At 32.3% G+C, this 17,059-nt stretch overlaps 1 protein-coding gene across 1 annotated transcript in view; it reads right to left on the bottom strand.

Annotated features, from left to right (window-relative positions):
- The window catches only part of LOC142331803 (scoloptoxin SSD14-like), a 139,176-nt gene that overhangs the window by 13,522 nt on the left and 108,595 nt on the right, over positions 1-17,059 (bottom strand). Inside the window, exons 3-5 of the mRNA XM_075377926.1 lie at positions 8,476-8,676; positions 6,115-6,364; positions 3,869-4,059 (exon numbers count right to left, since the gene is read on the bottom strand). Coding sequence (XP_075234041.1) covers positions 3,869-4,059; positions 6,115-6,364; positions 8,476-8,516 — 482 coding nt within the window. The 5' untranslated portion in view covers positions 8,517-8,676. The remainder of the gene's footprint in view (positions 1-3,868; positions 4,060-6,114; positions 6,365-8,475; positions 8,677-17,059) is intronic.

Genomic DNA, 17,059 nt, shown 5'->3' with positions numbered 1-17,059 from the left:
CAGATAGATACACTGAGAGGTGAATGTGAGTCACAGAGAGAGAGAGAGAAAGAGAAAGACTGACAGAATGAGAGAGTGAGAAAGACAAGAGAGACAGAGGAAGAGAGAAAGAGACGGATGACAGTCTGAGAGAGCGAGAGAAAATTTTAGGGTAAATAAATTAGAATCTAATAATGTGTTAAACAAAAATGGTACACCGATTTATAATACGATAGGTGGGTGGAATATATTTAAGAGTTATACGGAGGAAATGAATTAGAAAATGGTGTTATAGAGGAAGAAGAGGATGAAAGGGGAGAAACAACACTGAGATCTGAATTTAAGAGAGCATTAAAAGATTTAAATGGCAGAAAGGCTCCTGGAATAGAAAGAATACCTGTTAAATTACTGCGCAGTGCAGGTGAGGAAGCGATTGATAGATTATACAAACTGGTGTGTAATAATTACAAAAAAAAGGGGAAGTTCCGTCAGACTCCAAAAAACGTGTTATAGTTATGATACCAAAGAATGTAGGAGTAAGATAAATGTGAAGAATTACAGAACAATTAGCTTAATTAGTCATGCATAAAAAATCTTAACTAGAATTTTGTACAGAAAAATTGAGAGGAGAGTGGAAGAAATGTTAGGAGAAGACAGATTTGATTTCAGGAAAAGTATAGGGACATGGGAAACAATTTTTATCGCTCAGATTAGTAGTAGAAGAAAGATTAAAGAAAAACAAACCAACATACTTGGCATTTATATACCTGGAAAAGGTGTTCGATAACGTAGACTGGAATAAAATGTTCAGCATTTTAAAAAAAATTAGGGTTCAAATACAGAGATACAAATACTTACAGGAACAGTAATAATTGAAGAACATTAAGAAAGAAGCCGTAAAAGAAAGGGAGTCCGATAAGGATGTTCCCTATCCCCGTTACTTTTTAATCTTTACATGGAAATAGCAGTTAATGATATTAAAGAACAATTTAGATCAGGAGTAACAATACAAGGTGAAAAGGTAAAGATGCTACGATTTGCCGATGATATAGTAATTCTAGCCGAGAGTAAAAAGGATTTAGAAGAAAAAATGAACGGCATTGATGAAGTCCTACGCAAGAAAATTAACAAGAACAAAACGAAAATAATAATATGTAGTAGAAATAACGAAGATGGATCACTGAATGTAAAATTAGTTAAAGAAAATATAATGGTGGTAGAAGAATTTTGTTATTTGGGAAGTAGAATTACTAAAGATGGACGAAGCAGGAGCGATATAAAATGCTGAAAAGCACAGACGAATCATAAATATAATTCCTTTACATCAAAAATTAATTTAAATGTCAGGAAAACATTTTTGAAAGTATACGTTAGAAGCGAACCTTTATATGAAAGTGAAACTTGGACAATCGGAAAAGAAACCGGAAACCGGAAAAGAAAAGATTAGAAGCATTTGAAATGTGGTACTATAGGAGAATGTTAAAAATCAGATGTGCGGATAAAGTGACAAATGAAGAAGTGTTGCGGCAAAAAGAAATTGTTATAAATACCGTACATCTCTACTAATCTTCTTTCGATTCAATCTAAATCATCGGCTAGCAGGTAACCATGTTAATCTATCACAAGCCATCTGTTCACTGCTAGTTCCAGCAGCTTTGGCGACTTAGTTTAAAAATTGTAGTCAAGGGCTTTCTCCAGTTAATCATCTAGTATTATTCAACTAGAATATTAACCGTAAAATCATTTGACTCAAACTAATCCCTTAAGTGAGAGTTTGCCTTCTACTTTTTAAGAACAATCTGCGTTCTTCTACTCTCTGAAGTAATTTGTCATTTATTAATTTTTCTGTCTGATTTATCGGCAGTAATTTGTCAAATACTTAACCGGAGTACTTGTTTGATAATTACATAGTTACCGTAAAATGTTGTAACATTACAAATCTTAACGCAGTATTTTCATACCAGATAGGTTTTGACGGCTTAGCATCTTTTGTTCAGCCCAATGTACATGTTATTCCTATAAAAACTAAAGGACGATCAAAGTATGAAAAAAATCTTTTGCTAAATGAGAGATGAGAAATGTTTAACAAATTTTTTTAAAGTAAAGATTATTGCAGTAACAACTGTCAGCTTCTTATAAGGCAAAACAAAGTTTTTAAAAATTGGCTGAAGATCAAATGAAAAAATTTCACCAAGAATGGATTCTTATGCAGAATTTAAATAGTTAACAATTTCTGCAATTTTCTTCTGAAGTATGAGGTCTGTAAATAAAGTAATGAGACTATTTTTTTTTTTAGGCAGCCAAATTGGCAACACTGTAAAATTACTAGTAAACATATGGTTATATGAACAGCGGATTTATATTAGTTATTAATATTTTTAGTCGCCACATGAGACGTAAACTTTTTGTATACATTTTTTACAAAAATGAGCGATACTAATTATGAGCAACATTGCACAATCAAGTTTTGTGTGTTAAACTCGGTAAGAATATGACCAAAACGTTTTCATAATTGAAAATGACGACGCTCTGTCACAAGTCAAAGTTTTTAGGTGGTTTAAAGCATTTTCAAACGATCAGGAATCAGTTGCGAACAATCCACGCTCTGGATGACCAAATCAAAACCGACCTAATTTGTTTCTTTGATAGTAACGGCACTGTCCATAAGGAGTATTTGCCTACAGGTTAGACTTTCTTTTTCTTTATCCTGTTTAGCCGCCAGGAATTACAGACGACCGGGAATCAGTAGCGAACAACCCACACTCTGGATGACCAAATCAAAACCATCCTAATTTGTTTCTTTGATAGTAACAGCGCTGTCCATAAGGAGTATTTGCCTACAGGATAGGCTTTCTTTTTCCTGTTTAGCCTCCAGTAATTACCATTCAGATAATACTTCAGAGGATGATATGTATGAGTGTAAATGAAGTGTAGTCTTGTATATTCTCAGTTCGACTGTTCCTGAGATGTGCGGTTAATTGAAACACAACCGTGAAAGAACACCGGTATCAACGATACGTGTGAAAAAAAACTACCGACTTTACTAGGACTTGAAAGCTGGAACTGTCGTCTTCCAAATTGGCTGATTTGGGAAGACGTATAGACTAACCTGATGGGTTACCTACAGGACAGACTGTAAATGAATATGTTTTTCTGAGAAATTCTTTAAAAGAGTTGCCCGCCTGAGACTGCCATCAAAGATATCTGGGTGCTGCATCATGACAATGCGCCTTATTGCACTGCATTATCAATCGATTAATGAGTTTTTGGCAAAGAAAAAACCATCCCTATAGTTCCTCAACCACCTTATTCGCCTAACTTGAGTCCTTGCGACATTTCCCCTGTTTCCGACTTTAAAAAAAACACCTCAAAGGACACCGTTTCGAAAAAGTAGAATATATATTTTAAAAAATGTAACCGACCGGTTGAAGGATATTTCCATTTCTGAATTCGAACACCGTTATGAAGGTTGGGAAAACCGTTTGAAGCGTTGCCGTGGCTTCTGAAGGAACTATTTCAAATCGGATTGTAAATAAAAACGTTTTCTGAACCGGTCTCATTACTTTATATCTAAACGTCGTATATACTGACATCAGTGCCGATAGTATACAGTATAGTATAATAGTAGTTATAACTTCAATACTAAACTGATAAATGACAATATTTTTATTGCCCGTAAGGTGAAATTTTTGGAATCTTGTGTTTTAGCCACACCCCCCTCCATTGCTTAGAAAATCACAAATTTTGGAGTAAAATCTCAATTTAACATAATTTAGATATATGCTTCTTTAACATGTTATAGCTTTATTAGAAGATATTAATTACATAATCTTATGAAAATGATGCCTTTAGCAAGGCGTCAAATAACCGATTACAAAATGAAACTTACTAAAGATTAATGGTGCTAGTAACAGAAACTGCATCTCCATCTGGTGATACAACTGAGATATGAGCAGTTCCATGATCTTCTTGGTTATAAAATACAGCTCCATAATGACTTGCTTCGTTAAACGTACGATCATCTCTTATTTGTTTACGTATATAATCGGCATACTCTTTCGACGTTAACTCATTTACGAACTGAAATATTTAAATTCTATTATAAAACAAACAAAATAAAAAATAAATAATAATTAATTTGCAATACACTAGGCAACAATTTATTGTTAACATGAATAATTCCCATTGATCTAATACTTTTGACAGTCGCTTTAAACACAGGTTCAGTTCCAATTAAATCTACAGTGACAAATTCCTGATACCAAAGAAGGCAGGAGCAGATAAATCAGAAGATTAAACAGAACAATTAGTTTAACTAGTCACGCATCAAAAATCTTAACTAGAATTCTGTACGGAAGAATCGAGAGGAAAGTGGAAGAAGTGTTACGAGAAGACAGATTTGGTTTCAAGAAAAGTATAGGGACAAAGGAAGCAATTTTCTTTAGCACTCAGATTAATAGTAGAAGGAAGAATAAAGAAAAACAAACCGACATACTTGGCGTTTATAGACCTAGAAAAGGCATTCGATAACGTAGACTTGAATAAAATGTTCAGCATTTTAAAAAAATTAGGGTTCAAATACAGAGATAGAAGAACAATTGCTAACATGTACAGGAACCAAACAGCAACAGTAACAATTGAAGAACATAAGAAAGAAGCCGTAATAAGAAAGGGAGTCCGACAAGGATGTTCCCTATCTCCGTTACTTTTTAATTTTTACATGGAACTAGCGGTTAATGATGTTAAAGAACAATTTAGATTCGGAGTAACAATACAAGGTGAAAAGATAAAGATGCTACGATTTGCTGATGACATCGTAATTCTAGCTGAGAATAAAAAGGATTTAGAAGGAACAATGAAGTCCTACGCAAGAAAATAAAATAAGAATAAGACGAAAGTAATGAAATGTAGTAGAAATAACAAAAAATGGACCACTGAAAGTAAAAACAGGAAGAGAAAAGATTACAGAGGTAGAAGAATTTTATTATTTGAGAAGTAGAATTAATAAAAATGGACGAAACAGAAGCGATATAAAATGACGAATAGCACAAGCGAATCAGAAGTATAATTCCTTTACATCAAAAATTAATTTAAATGTCAGGAAAACATTTTTGAAAGTATACGTTAGAAGCGAACCTTTATATGAAAGTGAAACTTGGCGATTGAAGTATCTGAGAAGAAAATATTAGAAGCTTTTGAAATGTGGTGCTATAGGAAAATGTTAAAAATATGACGGGTGGATAAAGTGACAAATTAAAAGGTGTTGCAGTAAATCGATGAAGAAAGAAGCATTTGGAAAAATATAATTAAAACAAGAGGCCATATATTAAGCCATCCTGGAATAGTCGCTTTAATATTAGACGGTCAAGTAAAAGGAAAAAATTGTGCATGCCGGCAAAAATTGGAATATGTAAAACAAATTGTTAGGGGGGTTATACCGCAATGAAACGACTAGTACTAGATATGGAATCTTGGAGACCTGCATTCAAATGAATGAAGTATATATATATATCTTATATATAACCGATGATGTGGATTCCGACGAAAGTGCTTTTGGAATAAAAAAAATAAGGTGTTATTTAATTTATTTTGTAATTTTATATATATATATATATATATATATATATATATATATATACACGCCTTTGAAGGTTTTGGGGTCTGAGGGATATGAAACGTTCATGGTACCCATTACAATAGGTAGTTTTCTTATGAAATCTACCTAAAAAGATTTTTCACATTAGAAGGAAAGGAGGTAAAAGAGAAAGAGAGAGAAATGAATCTCTGGTAAGGTAAGATCAACATTCGTTACGATGATAAAACTTTCAAATCGTTAAGTTCTCTTTACATTTGATCAATGATTATTAACATACATAATAAATGTCACACACACACACACACACACACACACACACCGGTAAAACCACTTTTATTTTAGGGTTTTTCTTATGATTAGAACTCTAAAATTATTCAATTTTAATGAACAAAATACAGTTTCAATATTATCTATCAAATCGTTCACAGCAACTGAAAGAAAACTGTAAGGATAGTTAAGCGTTCAATCCGTAATAAAAAAATTACTATACAACAAAATAACTGGATTTGAATCGGTTACAAGCAATTTTAAAATATTACCGATGTAATATTGACAAAATCCGGATCGCCGAGTTCTGTTCTACGAGCGAAAGCATATTTAAAGGCTTCAACCATCCTTTGTGTAGTTAATATCGTAGAATTAATGTTAGAAACGCTGGAAGCATCCATTTTATATCCGTCAATTATATTTTTAAAAAATGCTAATAAAACTCCGCTGCCAGGAGGTGGAGATGCGTACACGGTCTGTTCTCCATGTAAAGTTGTTCGGGTCGGTTCTCTCCATTTCGGCCTGAAAATAAAAAAAAAACAAAACAAGTCATATATAATTGTACTGAAATATATAACCATCTATAGTAATGATACCAAAGAAAGCAGGGGCAGATAAATGTGAAGAATACCGAACAATTAGTTTAACTAGTCGTGCATCAAAATTCTTAACTATAATTCTGTACAGAAGAATTGAGAGGAGAGTGGAAGAAGTGTTAGCATAAGACCGATTTGGTTTCAGGAAAAGTATAGGGACAAAGGAAGATATTTCAGACCTCAGATTAATAGTAGAAGGAAGATTAAAGAAAAAAACAGACATACTTGGGGTTTATAGACCTAGAAACTGGCTACAGATCATGTAGCCAGTTCAATGGCTACATGATCTGAAAAGGTTAAATTGTTTTACTATTTTAATTTTCTGATTGTTTTACCGTAATGTGCTCTATTACCAGAGGATCTATGGCCATCAGTTCAGTTTTTTCCAAAGAGATATGAAGCCCTAACCTTTTGTGCTTGGATTTGAAGCTCATGATTTGTGTTTTGGCTTCTTGAATATTATCTGCTAAAACAGGAAGGTCATCTGCACACAGGCGATTTAGTGCGATGGAGTTTTTCTTAGTACCCATTTTTATATTTTTGGGATTTATTTCATACCATTTTCTCATGACAAATTCGAGGGCGCAGTTAAAAAAGGAGTGGTGAGAGGCCGTCTCTTTGCCTCAAAACAGTTTTTATGGAGAAGGGTCAAGAGAGTTCACCTCTGAATTTCACTCTGGACTTGGTATCGGTTAAAATTAATTTTATCACGTTTTAAGTCGATGAAGGTAATTAGTTGTTTTTTTCGTCTTTTGTTTAAGTCTATCATAAATTTTAGGGATATTATTTGCTCCGGACAACTTCTCCAACATACTTGGCGTTTATAGACCTAGAAAAGGCGTTCGATAACGTAGACTGGAATAAAATGTTCAGCATTTTAAAAAAATTAGGGTTCAAATACAGAGATAGAAGAACAATTGCTAACATGTACAGGAACCAAACAGCAACAGTAACAATTGAAGAACATAAGAAAGGGAGTCTGACAAGGATGTTCCCTATCTCTGTTACTTTTTAATCTTTACATGGAACTAGCAGTTAATGATGTTAAAGAACAATTTAGATTCAGAGTAACAGTACAAGGTGAAAAGATAAAGATGCTACGATTTGCTGATGATAGAGTAATTCTAGCCGAGAGTAAAAAGGATTTAGAATAAACAATGAACGGCATATAGATGAAGTCCTACTCAAGAACTATCGCATGAAAATAAACAAGAACTAAACAAAAGTAATGAAATGTAGTAGAAATAACAAAGATGGACCGTTGAATGTGAAAATAGGAGGAGAAAAGATTATGGAGGTAGAAGAATTTTGTTATTTGGGAAGTAGAATTACTAAAGATGGACGAAGTAGGAGCGATATAAAATGCCGAATAGCACAAGCTAAAAGAGCCTTCAGTAAGAATTTGTTTACATCAAAAATTAATTTAAATGTCAGGTAAAGATTTTTGAAGTTATATGTTTGGAACGTCGCTTTATATGGAAGTAAAACTTGGACGATCGGAGTATCTGAGAAGAAAAGATTAGAAGCTTTTGAAATGCGGTGCTATAGGAGAATGTTAAAAATCAGATGGGTGGATAAAGTGACAAATGAAGAGGTATTGCGGTAAATAGATGAAGAAAGAAGCCTTTGGAAAAATATAGTTAAAAGAAGAGACAGACTTATAGGCCACATCCTGGAATAGTCGCTTTAATATTGGAAGGACAGGTAGAAGGAAAAAATTGTGTAGGCAGGCCACGTTTGGAATATGTAAAACAAATTGTTAGGGATGTAGGACGTAGAGGGTATACTGAAATGAAACGACTAACACTAGATAGGGAATCTTGTAGAGCTGCATCAAACCAGTCAAATGACTGAAGACAAAAAAAAAAATATTTGAATTTTTTTCACATTTTTATGACATTCAGTAACAAAACAAGATGCCCAGAATACATATTTGGACAGTGCGGAAAGGTATTAACTTTTAATTTTACACCACAAATAAAAAAATAGATGACAGTAAAGAACATAGTATATATTCTATTAATTGATGAAACTTACTTGTATCTCTGCAAATCTTCAAGTGTAATAATACCACCCATATCTTGAATATCTTCAATAAGAGTTTTAGCTAATGTTCCGTTATAAAGTTCATCACCGCCTTTTTCAGCAATAATCTGCAAAGTATCACATAATCTTTCTGGCCTAATTAATGTGGCAGCCGGTTTTATTTCATCTGTACCTGGCTGAATAAACCATTCTCTATATAACAAAAAAAATTTCACATTTCAAAAAAGAAAAATATAAAATTATCGATATTATGAGAATTATTTTTTTTCCAAGGTCCGATCGGTCACGAACTAAAAACCCATGCAAAAATCGGATGAACCTTTGCACATATGCGTTGCAGGAACTTTAAAGCAGGACGTGCAGATGTTCATGATGCAGGCGGTCAGGGAAGGATGCGAGCAGATGAGGCAGTTCAAGAAAATCGTCGGTTCACAATTTCTGTATTGAGCGATTCGTTTCCTGAAATTTTAAGGTCAGCTCTCTACACCGTTGTGAGCGAGAGACTTCAGTACCGCAAACTGTGTACGAGATGGATTCCCAAGATGCTGTCTGACCATCAAAAAACAATAGAATGGACGCCTCCCTTACGTTTCCCGAGCACTACCGCAATGAAGGAGAAGATTTTTTGAACAAAATTGTGACAGGGGACGAGACACGGGTCCATTTCGAAACTGAAGAAACAAAAGAACAATCCAAACAGCAGATGCATTCTCCCATTGAACCGAAGAAGTTCAAGCTAACCTTCTCCAACAGAAAGCGTATGGCAACTGTGTTCTGGGACCGGAATGGCGTTCTCTTGGTGGAATTCATGGAACATGGCCACGACCTCATACTGCGTGACTCTTCAACATCTACGAAGGGCAATTCAGAATAAGCAGAAAGGAATGTTGTCATCAGGAATTGTCTTTCTCCATGACAATGCTCGGCCGCACACTGCAGCTGTAACAAAGAAGCTCCGGCACAATTTTCATCGGGAAGTGTTTGATCAACACTTTTATACAGCCCGGACTTAGCTCCAACCTCCTTGCTCGCATGAAACGCTGGCTAGGAGGACAACATTTTGGCGTAGAAATCGTGTTGCAGACCAACGTAGAAAATGGCTGAAAACACAGGCGGCTCTGTTCTATGACGAGGGTATTGGAAATTTGGTACCACGCTACGACAAATGTCTAAATCGGAGTGGTGACTATGTAGAGAAATAGCATAACTATGTTAAGTACTTGTTACAAACAAAAAATTTTTATATTCGCTGTGGTTTTAATTTTGTGACCGATCGGACCTTGAAAAAAAAACATAAACCTTGTACAAAATGTGTGAACTAAATTAATTAATTAATGTTTCATTTTTTCCGCAAACATGAATCACAAATAATACGACATCTGTAAATAAAGTAATCAGACCGGTTCAGAAAAACTTTTTATTTACGATCGGATTATACCTGGATTCCTTCTGGATTATACCTTCGAAACAATTCCCTTGGGAAGTCATGTAACACTTCAAATGGATTTCCAATTCATCATAGCAATGTTGGAACTCAGAAACCGAATTATCCTTTACATTTTTTAAAAATATTTTCTACTGTTCCAAAATCGTATCCTTTGAGATGTTTTTTTACATTCATTAACAGAAAAACATCAGGAATTCAAATTAAGTGAATAAGGTAGTAGAGGAACTACAGGAATGTTTTTTTTTTCTTTAACCAAAAACTCATTAATTGAAGAATGCAGTGTGACAAGGTGCAGCATCCAGTTGTCTTTGATGGCTGTTCTTACGCGATCAACTTTCTCCTGCAGTCGTTCAAGAATTTCTCGATAAACATATTGATTTAAAGTTTTTCCTATAGGCAAAAATTCCTTATGGACAACGCTATTACAATCGAAAAAACAAATTAACATGGATTTGATTTATGATTTCCTCATTTTTGCTTTTACGGGACGTAGTGAATTTGAAGTGTGCCGCTCCTTGCTCTGGCATTTTGTTTCTGGATCGTACATAAATATCCAAGATTCATCACCAGTAGACATTTTTTTAGAAAACCAGTTTCAATTCACCTTAAAAGATCGCAGCACACTTCCACCCTGTTGTCCTTTTATTCAACAGTGACGTGTTTTAGGCAAAAACATTCTTCATGTCCGATTCATTAGTCAAAATTTGATGGACTGTGGTACCATTCAAATGCAATCATTCTGACAGTTAAACATCAGTTGTACCGTATCATGTCGGAAGAAATGAATTAGAAAATGGTGTTATAGAGGAAGAAGAAGAAGTCGGAGAGGATGAAATGGGACAAACAATACTGAAATCTGAATTTAAGAACGCATTTAAAGATTTAAATGGCAGAAAGGCTCCTGGAATAGACAGAATACCTGTAGAATTACTGCGCAGTGCAGGTGAGGAAGCGATTAATAAATTATACAAACTGGTGTGTAATGTTTATGAAAAAGGGGAAGTTCCAACAGACTTCAAAAAAAGTGTTATAGTAATGATACCAAAGAAAGCAGGAGCAGATAAATGTGAAGAATACAGAACAATTAGTTTAACTAGTCACGCATCAAAAATCTTAACCAGAATTCTATACAGAAGAATTGAGAGGAGAAAGGAAGAAGTGTTAGGAGAAGACCGATTTGGTTTCAGGAAAAGTATAGGGACAAGGGAAGCAATTTTAGGCCTCAGATTAATAGTAGAAGGAAAGATTAAAGAAAAACAAACCGACATACTTGGCATTTATATATCTAGAAAAGGCATTCGATAACGTAGACTAGAATAAAATGTTCAGCATTTAAAAAAAATTACGGTTCAAATACAGAGATAGAAGAACAATTGCTAATGTTTACAGGAACAGTAATAATTGAAGAACATAAGAAAGAAGCCGTAATAAGAAAGGGAGTCCGACAAGGATGTTCCCTATCTCCGTTACTTTTTAATCTTTACATGGAACTAGCGGTTAATGATGTTAAAGAACAATTTAGATTCGGAGTAACAGTACAAGGTGAAAAGATAAAGATGCTACGATTTGCTGATGATATAGTAATTCTAGCCGAAAGTAAAAAGGATTTAGAAGAAACAATGAACGGCGTAGATGAAGTCCTACAAAAGAAAATAAGCAAGAACAAAATGAAAGTAATGAAATGTATTAGAAATAAGAAAGATGGTCCACTGAAAGAGAAAATAGGAGGAAAAAAGATTATGGAGGTAGAAGAATTTTGTTATTTGGGAAGTAGAATTACTAAAGGTGGACAAAGCAGGAGCGATATAAAATGCCGAATACCACAAGCTAAAAGAGCCTTCAGTAAGAATTTGTTTACATCAAAAATTAATTTAAATGTCAGGAAAAAATTTTTGAAAGTATATGTTTAGAGTGTTGCTTTATATGGAAGTGAAACTTGGACGATCTGAGTCCCTGAGAAGAAAAGACTAGAAGCTTTTGAAATGTGGTGCTACAGGAGAATGTTAAAAATTAGATGGGTATATAAAGCAACATATGAAGAGGTCTTGCGGCAATTCGACGAAGAACGAAGCATTTGGAAAAATATAGTCAAAAGAAGAGACAGACTTATAGGCCACATATTAAGGCATCCTGGAATAGTCGCTTTGATATTAGAGGGACAGGTAGAAGTAAAAAATTGTACAGGCAATCAACGTTTGGAATATGTAAAACAAATTTATTAGGGATATAGGATGTAGGGGGTATACCGAAATTAAACGACTAGCATTAGATAGAGAATCTTGGAGAGCTGCATCAAACCAGTCAAATGACGGAAGACGAAAAAAAAACATTAATTTTCTCAAAATTAAATTCTCACCAGTCTGATAGTGACATTTACACATTTATTAGTCATTAATAAAGTTATACTACTTTATTAATGTACTATTCATTTATAATTAACTTAGTAATAAAATATGTTTTTCTTCACCGAGTTTTTCTCTTTAACGTTGGACATCATGAAAACTACGGAAGTTACACTTATATGATCGTTTTAATAGAGCTGTCAGGTCCAGAACCATTACAAACCATCAAGTTTACTTCTTATACATAAAGCCTTAAAAATTTTTAGTAAGAGCTCCTTTCACCAGAAATAAAATCATGAAATGAAATGTGAAAATAAAATTCATTCGAAATTTTTTGCTTCCCGTAATCTCATAACAAAACGTTTCGAAAATATATTTGTATTGACTTTTGTTCATTATTTCAAGCTCTAGAATCAGTTTCCAAATATGTTCACTTTCCTCGGGATCAATCTGTATGTATATATAGTTCTACCAGAAAAGGACAAAGTGCACTATTTTGGGAGATGACATTAGAATAAAAAGTCAGAAAAAAATTCGTATAAGTGTAAGCCCGTATATATATATTAACTTTTTTTTTCAAGTTACAGCTTTCAAATGATTTTACACTGATTTCTACATTCTTCTACGAAGTAAGGAAGAATTGTGATCGCGAAAAATTTCGGTTTTCAGATTTCACCGGAAATATCCATTTGACCATACCTAAATCCATTTTGACAAGTTTCGGCGTTACGTACGTCACGCCGATACGTATATCATGTGAGATACGTATGTATCTCGCATAACTCAAAAACGATAGCCGTAGAATGTAGAAATTTTGGATTTAGGACTGTTGTAACATCTCGTGCGCACCTCCTTTTTGATTGCAATCGACTGAACCGAAAGTGTCCAAAAAGGCCCAAACTCCAAAACATTTGGATTTTAGACTGTTTTTAACTGCCGTAATAATCCGTAATCGAGAGATTTTCAACGATACATCATAAGCGGTACTTATTTTCATCGGTTCCACGTTACAGCTAAATAAAATTTTAATTAATGAAATATTTGGTTCATACAAGGGGAAACAATTCGAATTCAACTTCATATACATTTTTTTAACTTGTTTTTTTTTTTAATTTAAATATATTTATTTATTAATAATTATTAAACTCTGATCGTAAAAAAAAAATTACAATAAATAATAATTCAATAATAATAATAAAAAAAGAAATATGAAAAAATCAAAAGTTATTAGTGAAATAAAATTTTTTCTACTTTTCATTTAATTAAAAAATTTTACAGAGGTTAAAATTTTTAATAAATCAATATATTTAAATTGAAAAAAAAACTGTGCGTGAAATCGAACTCCAATCGACGTGTCCATGGCTACAGATCCGACACGTAAACACTTGAACGACAGGAAACAAAATTATTATATAAATATGAAATGCCGATACGTACACCACAAAAATGTGTGATAAAATGTGGTTCCACCGCATTGCGATCGTGTAACCGTCTACTTTAATAAAGAACTGAAGGATCGTACCTCACTTTCAAATTAAATAAGTTTAAATGAAACGCATCAAAATATGCGTATATATAATTTAATAGGCGTACAAGGAAGTCATGTGGTGTACACATCAGATTTTTTTATCGTAGATAACATAATGTGTTCTAGAAGTATAATTCTAATATTTTTTTTTTATGTTAAAGGAAAACTAAAAAATTAAAATCAAACACCTTTTTATTTTTTATTTAGCGGAAAGTAGCTCAGCCAAATTAACAATTAACATTATCCAAAACTTTGCTCGGTGAATTTTTACTAGCTTGAATATCGGTAATTTTGATTTTTTAATTAATTATTTATTAGAATCGTAAAATTTTTTGCCACGTATTGCTTCATATCGAAATCAAATTTTTCAAAATAATATATTTTTTTATCGACTTTACATCAGTTTTTTATCCGTTTCTGAATTATCTATATAATTTACCGATCAGAATAAAATATTTATTTATTTAACGTTGTTATCGATTTTTTTTTTTTAATAATTTATATCGTCAGAAGTTAGAAACTATTTTTATTGTTAAAACAAATAAATAATAATGAATTTTTATAATTTAACAGGTAATGCTGTTTGTTAGACAACTCCGTAACGACGAAATAAAAATAGATTCCTACGGATTCTATACCGTGAATCTTAACCTATTTCTAAGGATAAGTAATTAAATTAGCGTTCAATTTATTATAACGATTATTATCATTTTTAGGTCGAGCTGAAACTTATGTAATTATTGTTTTACCTATAATAGCAGCACAACATGTATTCTGGTACGCTTAAACGCAGCGATTTAAATCGCCAACAATAACACAAAATCTCGTAGAAGATTATTTTCTAAATCCCTTTTTTTCGAGGAAAACACAAAATATAACGCAAAACTTTTTTGCCTTTCAGTAACAAAATATTTCTCCAGTAATTCGTAACTTCAAACGATCTGTTCACTGGAATTATCGTTTCATCGTTAACTGTAATTGTTGTTTGTTAAACTCAATTTAAAGTGTCATAACTTTCCCGGTTTCACAGTTGACAAACCTTTATTTAAAATACTCCAATTTGTATTTAAATATTCACGACTTATTACTTATATTTCCATCAAATAAAAGCGTTTAAATTATGAAATAAAAATTAAGTAATTGGTTTCTGCAGATCCTGACGATATGTTACTTATGCAAAAATTAATAGACCGGCGTGTATTACCTTTATAAAGAAAAAATTTAACTTTGACTAAAATATATGGTTAATGATAGAAGAAAAATCGGGTACCGTCTTACCCACTTGTCTGTAGGGGTGCACACTGGAAATATTGGTGCCTGAAAATTTTGTGTCTGTTTTCAAACAGAATTTAGCGTTACGCTTCAAAACTTTCAGTCGTATTACAGTTACTTATTAATCTGTTTGAAAAAATAAGATGCCGTTTTTTACAAAAGAAACTTCTCTTTTTTTCCTGTTTATTCTCCGGTAATTACCGTTCAGATAATACTTCAGAAGATGAATGAGGATGATATGTATGAGTGTGGTGTTGTACGGTCTCAGATCGACCGTTTCTGAGATGTGTGGTTAATTGAAACCCGACCGCCAAAGAACACCGGTATCCACGATGTAATAGTCAAATCCGTGTAAAAATAGCTGACTTTACTAGGACTTTAACGCTGGAACTCTCGACTACCAAATCGGCTGATTTGGGAAGACCGTTCACCAGTAGACCGACCCGGTGGGTTAATACAAAAAAAGCTTAAGGTACTTTTTAAAATTCAAGAAAATTTAAGCGTATATGTAAAAATATAACATAAGAATGTTACTCTTTAATAAGTCACCTGCAAGATTATTTTAGAATATAGAATTAATGTTTAGTTATTAAAAAAATTTACTATTTTACAACGTACTGACAGCCAAAAAAAATCTTTAAAGTGAATTTTCATATCGTAGAAAATAAATATCAAACGCTAATATTAATATTAACATTAATAAAAAAAGGAAACGAATTAGGAAAACCCTCTAAAAAGTAAAAAATAAGAATTAAGTAAGATTGCGAATTTTAAACAAAAACAAAAAAATATATATTAACAAATATAAAAACGCACTAAAAAGTAAAAAAATAAATTATATAAATATCTAATAAATAACCGATAAATAAATGTAATAATTATTAAATTTTAAAATTAAAAGTAATGAAAATATTTAGTTAAATAACAGCGCGGCACAGTTTTTATATCTATTTAAAACAACACAACATTTATTTTTACAACAAATAATCTTCATTTTCATTTTCAATAACGACGCGAGGAGGCGGAAAGGTCTGCTGGAACCTCTCCGGTTGAGACCGACTAGCTACAAGTAACAATCTTGGAAAATGCACCCGCTCGCTTTCTTTGTACGTGTTATCACATAGTTGGAGTTCATCTTCGAATTCTGCTTGTAATCTAAGCCAAACTGAACACACTCTTTCCGCTAAAAGTTTCATTTTAATTAATTATGAATTTTTATTTAACGAATTCATAATTACGATTACGATTATAATAACGATAATAATTAATAATTTTTCAGATTACCGTCAACTTTGCGCAAGATTTCTAAATTTAATTTTTGTTTTTAATCTTATTAAACCTTAAAGGTCATCTCTGTGCAAATTTGAACCGTCAAAGAATTAAAAACTTGAGTTATTTTATTACAGATAAATAAAGTATATACATATACTAAACAACCTCGTTAAACAAAAAAAAAATTTTTAAATACAGCAAATGTCTATAAATACTTATTCGAAAACATCGTTATAAAAACTGTGCCACGCTTTTATTTAACTAAATATTTTATTACTTTAAATTTAAAAGTTAATTTAATTATTAAAATTTAATAATTATTACATTTATTTGTCGGTTATTTATTATATATTTATATAATTTATTTTTTTACTGTTCAGTGCGTTTTTATATTTGTTAATATATTATATTTTTTTGTTTAAAATTCTCAATTTGATTTAATTCTAATTTTTTACTTTTTAGGGAGATTATCTAATTTGTTTCCTTTTTTTATTAATGTTAATATTAATATTAGTTAAATAAAAGATTTTTAAAAAAATAATTTTTTACATGTAATCAAATATATTTTTGTATTTTTTTAAGGGTAAAAAAAAAACATATTTATTTTTACACATCGAAGTTACATACGTGTACCAAATTTGAATCATTTTCATACGATAGTTGATGAGAAATGAAAATTTTCAATTTAGCATAGGCGAAGCGCTTGGTTGGCGC

The sequence above is a fragment of the Lycorma delicatula genome, chromosome 10 (assembly GCF_047948215.1).
Source record: "Lycorma delicatula isolate Av1 chromosome 10, ASM4794821v1, whole genome shotgun sequence".
Taxonomy (NCBI): Eukaryota; Metazoa; Arthropoda; class Insecta; order Hemiptera; family Fulgoridae; genus Lycorma; species Lycorma delicatula.
Note: the sequence above shows the minus strand (reverse complement) of the source record. Positions and strands in the feature narration are given on the sequence as shown.